This window comes from Apis dorsata, unplaced genomic scaffold, assembly GCF_000469605.1.
Source record: "Apis dorsata unplaced genomic scaffold, Apis dorsata 1.3 scaffold_113, whole genome shotgun sequence".
Classification (NCBI taxonomy): domain Eukaryota; kingdom Metazoa; phylum Arthropoda; class Insecta; order Hymenoptera; family Apidae; genus Apis; species Apis dorsata.
Genome location: NW_006263408.1, coordinates 1,167,326 through 1,173,180, shown reverse-complemented (window position 1 = coordinate 1,173,180; position 5,855 = coordinate 1,167,326). Strand labels below are relative to the sequence as shown.

General features: G+C 34.0%; 3 protein-coding genes across 8 annotated transcripts in view; all 3 read left to right on the top strand.

The window, feature by feature from the left end:
- The window catches only part of LOC102672147 (101 kDa malaria antigen-like), a 2,440-nt gene extending 2,026 nt beyond the window's left edge, over positions 1 to 414 (top strand). The window contains exon 5 of the mRNA XM_031508961.1: positions 67 to 414. The gene's annotated coding sequence lies outside the window, so the exon portion shown is untranslated. The remainder of the gene's footprint in view (positions 1 to 66) is intronic.
- Positions 415 to 949: 535 nt separating this feature from the next.
- Positions 950 to 4,628, top strand: LOC102672294 (probable serine/threonine-protein kinase irlA). Of its 6 annotated transcripts, none has more exons than XM_006612508.2 (5): positions 950 to 1,152; positions 1,993 to 2,103; positions 2,303 to 2,393; positions 2,623 to 2,883; positions 2,965 to 4,628. In XM_006612508.2, the coding sequence occupies exons 2-5, from the start codon at positions 2,036 to 2,038 to the stop codon at positions 4,159 to 4,161; spliced, it is 1,617 nt and encodes a 538-aa protein (XP_006612571.1). In that variant the 5' UTR covers positions 950 to 1,152; positions 1,993 to 2,035; the 3' UTR covers positions 4,162 to 4,628. The 6 variants fall into 6 exon arrangements, with proteins under 6 accessions (XP_006612571.1, XP_006612567.1, XP_031364808.1 ...); XM_006612504.2 differs by having other exon boundaries at positions 955 to 1,152; positions 2,303 to 2,533; XM_006612502.2 differs by lacking the exon at positions 950 to 1,152 and adding an exon at positions 1,291 to 1,482 and having other exon boundaries at positions 2,303 to 2,533.
- A 262-nt stretch (positions 4,629 to 4,890) lies between these two features.
- LOC102671203 (uncharacterized protein KIAA1143 homolog) lies at positions 4,891 to 5,733 on the top strand. The gene is made up of 3 exons (XM_006612494.2): positions 4,891 to 5,117; positions 5,310 to 5,442; positions 5,510 to 5,733. Exons 1-3 carry the CDS (start codon positions 5,007 to 5,009, stop codon positions 5,677 to 5,679), a joined length of 414 nt encoding a protein of 137 aa, XP_006612557.1. The 5' UTR covers positions 4,891 to 5,006; the 3' UTR covers positions 5,680 to 5,733.
- Positions 5,734 to 5,855: the final 122 nt, after the last annotated feature.

Below are 5,855 nucleotides of genomic sequence, written 5' to 3'. Positions count from 1 at the left end.
CATTCTTTTTCTGTGCTTTTTTTTTTTTTTTTATTCTTTTCCTTCATTTTCATTTTCATTCTTATTTTCTTTATTAGGCAGTTTATTTCTCTGTTCGTCGAGATATTTATAAAAATACATCGAAATCCACGACAACGACGTCATGACATGTTATTTTCGTCGTTCGGGGTACAGTTCGGCGAAGTACAGAAATGGAAATAGTGGAGAAACATAAAAGAAAGAGTGGGATGTTCTCCCTGTTTGCACCAGTTTTCATTCTCTTTCATTATTCTTTTGCTAAATATCACAATACTCTATGTAACAAAAACGACCTAAAAATGAAAGAATTTCTTCAAAATACTGTTAATATAAAACCGATTACATATGTATAATAGAAAATAAATTATCAACAAATAAATACATCTAACAAATTATTATTTAAATTAAAAAAAAAAAAAGAACTTAATATTGACGCGTGTATTTGATTATTCCTTATTTATTTAAATAATTTATTTATTTTAACATATTACCATATCTCTCCTTTTTAAAATTACTTTTCCTTCGTACACTATCATTCAAAGCAAAGAAATAGCAAATATTTTAACAAACCTCAACGATCTCCAATATAATAAAGTAAAAAAAAAGTATACGTATAAAACTGACTTATTATGAACACCGTTCGTAATAGGTGTCAATAAACGTAAAAGGAAAGAAAGTTGCATTAAAAAAAAGAGAAAACTTGATACCGATTTGATGTTCCCTGACACCGATTCCTGGAGGAAACAAATCATCGGTGGTGTGCAAACCGCAAGGACATTGCACGCGAGAAGTTATTCCTGTCCCGCATAGGCGAAGGGAAGGGAAGGGAGAAGAAGGGAAGGAAGGTGGGTGACAAAAGGTGACGGAAGGAAGGAACGAAGGGTGAACGTGAGAGAGGAGGGATCACTGGATGATGAGACTGCGCGTGCTCTCTCTTTCCTCCACCACCCTCAGTGCTTACCACCGAACGGTCGGGGTTGTAAGCCGATATTGTCGGGCAAGCGCATTGGGAACCGGCGACACCAGCCGGGAAGGAAGATAACAATAAAAGAGCACATATATAATCGCGCCTAAACGCACGTTAACCTCGCGGCCTGGCTGGTTGGCTGGCTGGCTGGCGTCGCCTGTCGAAATGTAAGCACAATGAGAGAGAAAGAAACGTGAAAGTGAAGCTGACGTTCGAAAGTGAATAAGAAACGCGCGTACGCCCTGATACCTAGCTTGCACCACGTCTCAACCACACGGCCACGTAGGATCCCTCCCCCCCTCCCCAGGTGGTGATCGAATCCGCGCACAGAGAAATATTTCTTCGGGGATAATTCGATTCGCTCGCTCCTGTTTCTTTGTGTTACGTTTCAAAGGATCATGAACAACTCGCCGCAGAATACGGAGGTGGCCGGGCAACAACACCGTGCCGGCGTTGAGAACAGCGACGAGGAGGAATGGAGTGGTGTCGTGGAATGTGTAATGTTATTACATCGACTCGTGTATCGAAAGAATGATTTTTATTTGCTGAAACAGCCTTCCTCGAGCAGTTTCTTGTTGCCCATTTCGAGTTGTTTTTCGTGGTCAAGGAAATTCTGTGGATTGCACAACGTGTGTTGAATCTTATTATCTGATTCTTATTTTTTTTGTTATTGTTATTGTTGTTGTTATTGTTGTCGTTGTTATTGTTATCGTTTGTTGTACCAGTTTTTTGCGTTTCATGTTGGTAGATATGTCTGTTCATTTTGTTTTAATTAATCCCGATTATCGCGCAACTATTTCCAAAAATGCATCGTATGTTTTGGGTTACGTTAATTTCGTTGCAACGCTACATTTAGGATGTATTAGATAATTTAGTAAAAATTTGTTTAGTTTATAGGAACGAATATGTTCCATTAGACGAAGTAATGCGATGTTAGAGAATGATAATAGAGGCTTCTTTGTTTTCCGTTTATCATACGAACTTACCAGTATCATACTTTTTTCTAGGCTGTGCTAGAAAGATCAAAGTCAGATCGAGTAACACGAGCGGATGAAGACAGACGTCGTCGTACCATTATCGTTGAGAAGAAAAATGGCACATACGGTTTCACGTTACAGGTAATCTCCTCGTTCATCCAATATCATGCAATAACATCTGTATGTATCTTCTTTAATTATATCTTAATTTTATTCTGTGATTATGTTTCATGAAATATAGTAATATATTGTTTAGAATTTTTATTATTTCAAAAAAAAAAAATATAAACTTTGATTTAAATATAAAATTTTTAATTGAATCACAATTGAAATTGGACAGAGTTACGGGATACATTACAAGCGAGAGCAGGAAATCGAGATGGTCACGTATGTTGATTACGTGGAATACGATGGACCAGCGTTCAAAGCAGGTATGCGAGAGGGTGACGTGATACTTTCGATAAACGGCCACGAAATGGACAGAGCGGATCATAAGACATTAGTCAATTTCATAAAAAACTGTGATACTAGAATGCGAATGGTTGTATCTTTTGAAGATTGTGTAAGAAAAGTAAATATCGAGAAGATCAATAAGACCGATAACCATTTGAATTTATCAGATTTCAGATTTGAACGTACAATATCGATGATTTTTTTCAGGTGGAATTGCATATGCGTTATATTGAACTACAACGTGCTCTACAATCACGCCTTGGTGAGCTAGAAAGACTCTGTGAGAGGGAACGATCTATTCTCATGGGTCGATGGAAAACCCATTCACTGCCAGCCCGTAAAAGAACGCCTAATAGTGTAATTACTAGTAACGCTAATCAACCATCACCATCGTCAAGTTTCAATTCTTCTACAATTCAATGCTGTCGACCGGCTACATCTACGGAACATCTGTTATTTTACAATGTGGTATATTAAAAACATCATTTATATTTCAGATTATTTAGATTTTAGTAAAAAAAAAAAAAATAATAATGGATGGTTTTATAGTTTCCAGATGGACGACCATGTCTAGTTCCTCGAAACACCGCTTGCCTAGTAACGGTAGGGCCTCCCCGTTCACGAAGCGATCATCATCATTTTCTCTCGAAGATGTCGAGCGAATCAGGAATGACTGTTTCGTCACGACATAGTTATCATCAAGCAAACGGAATGAATAGCACACCGGCCAAATCGAAATCGCACAAATCTTGTCAACAACAGCAACAACAATCTAGTAGTGGTGAAAATCCACTTCCTCTTCACCCTCCTCCGCAAAATAGTTTATGCGTTGCTTGTATTTCAAGTGCCAGTCGTCGTAGAGAACAATCAGATAGCGGCAGTTTAGACGCATACGATTTAGCCAGTCCATGCTGTGATCCTAATTGTGTACCTAGTCGTAGACGTCGAGAAAAACAAAGAAGAGCGAAGAATGAACAAAATCATCATCAGCAACAGCAGCAGCAACAACAACAACAGCAGCAGCAGCAGCAGCAGCAACAACAACAACAGCAGCAACAGCAACAAGTCCAGCATCATCATGTACAATCGAACCAGACACAACAGCAACAACCACATGGTACACATAACTGCTCGCGCACATCAGGACATAGTTTACATTCTGTTACCAGCAGCGATATTTCGACCGCAGCTGAAAGCGTAGCCTCTTGCTCAACGAGCCTAAGCACGGATACTCTCTATTGGGATCCAAATGTACATCAACGACCACCACCGTGCCTTCAGTATGCCAAACCAAAATCCTGGGACAATCTGACTACCAAGGCGTTCGGTGGTTACGGTTTCGGATATGGTTATTTGGATACGGCTACTATAAAAACGCATAGCGCCGAAAGACCAGGAAAGAATGCGCATGGACGAGCGAAAACGCCAACTGGTACTGTTCAAAGACGAACAAGTAGTGGTACTACATATTCGGGCAGTTCTAGCAGACACTTTCAGCCAACTAAATCTACCGAAAGTTTGTTAATACCGCCACCATATCAAGGCGAGTTAGATGCCAGTTTGAGTTGTGAATGTTTAGATGGGCCAGCTCCACGATGTATGCCGGTTATTCAAGTGGAGAAACACAATCGACAAGAGGAAGGTGGATATATTATTAGTACGCACGCTCAAATTCGACATCGTCGATCTAGCCATTCGGATGGGAAATTAAGGGCACTAAATAATTCTGAAATGACGCGTCTGTAAATCATTCTTTTCATTGAAAATTGTATTCTAATAAAGATACTCATATAATTATTATATGTATCAAGTTCTGAATAACGACGACGTATTTAACGTATATCGTATATCGGACTTGTTCGCATTTAAATCTTTATATTCAGCTTTATATCGTGACATTATTATATTCTCATCGAACGATAAAGGAACGGACCATCGTTTTTGAAACTTTTTGGGACATATACGATTCGTTATGATTTTGGTTAACTAAATTATCATTTGACCAACGAATGGTTTTCTACTAATATTTCCGGACAATATGATAAAGGATAATAGATATGTAAATGTTCATGGCGCTTTTTAAATCTTTTTTAAATTTTTATCGATAGTTGATTATATGATTGGTTAAAAACAGTTGTAAACTGTGAAAAACGTTAATAGTATTATTATCGTTATCACGAAATTAATAAATTATCAAAGCATATTATTTCGAATTTGATATTATTCTATAATTCCATGAAACAGCAACATATAATCTTAAAATAAACATATTTGAATTTTTCGATTTTTAAATATTTTAATTTAATTTTAAATATTATATAATATTAAATATATTTTAAATTAAATTAAAATTTTCATTTTTTTTTTAACATTTTTTATAAAAATATATATTTATGATTGAAATCAATTTGCATAAAAATTCCTATTTTTCCTTCCTACCAACCAAACAAGATTAATATACTAGTAAATTTTACTAGACAAATCTTACTTTCCAATCTATGTAGAATATGCGTTTATGCCTATATATAATACTATTTAGTGATATCCTTAAGTTAGGTTATATTTTCAAATATTAACAGGAAGACAATATAATGTCTAGAAAAAAACATAATGTTTCATATATTAAACCGAATGAACCAAAATTTTTACGCGAATTAAAAGAACAAATCGGATATAAGGAAGGTCCTACAATCGATACGAAGGTATTATATTTTATTATTATTCATTATACATGAATTATTATTTAATTCTAAAATTATTAACTATAACGTAATTATGTATTAATAATTATATACTATAATAAAAAATATTTATCATTAAATCATTAAATATATTATAATAAGTGCTTATTTATAATCAGTATAAACAATTATTTAAATAATGTCTTAAAATAGAGAGAAATATTACCACAAGATTCAGATAATGATGAAGAAGAACGTGAAGAAGAGAAACCTGTTGTAGTTGTATTAAATTCTGAACATTTAACTGCAAAGCAAGCAGAGGCATATAAGAAAAAAAAAGAAGAAGGTATAAGTTTCATAACTTGTAATATTAAGTAATAAAAGATAAATTATATATCAATATTATATTGTAGAAGAGGCTAATGCTCCTGCAGATTTATCTAAACGAATTATATTTAGAAAAAACAAAATAACAGCAACAGAATTAGAAACAGCAGATAAACCAGTAAAAAAGAAAATAAAAAAAACAAAACAAGAAAAAGTTATATTATCTTTCAATGAAAATGATGATGATAATTTATAATGCTTATGTATATTAAATATTTTTATAATTAAAATATATAAAATATAAAATGAAGTTTATTATATGTATTCTGAAAAATATTTCAAATATATTTTTAATATATATATTATAAACTTTATAATATATAATATAAATATTATTTATTATAACAAAATTATATAAAATACATTTATGTA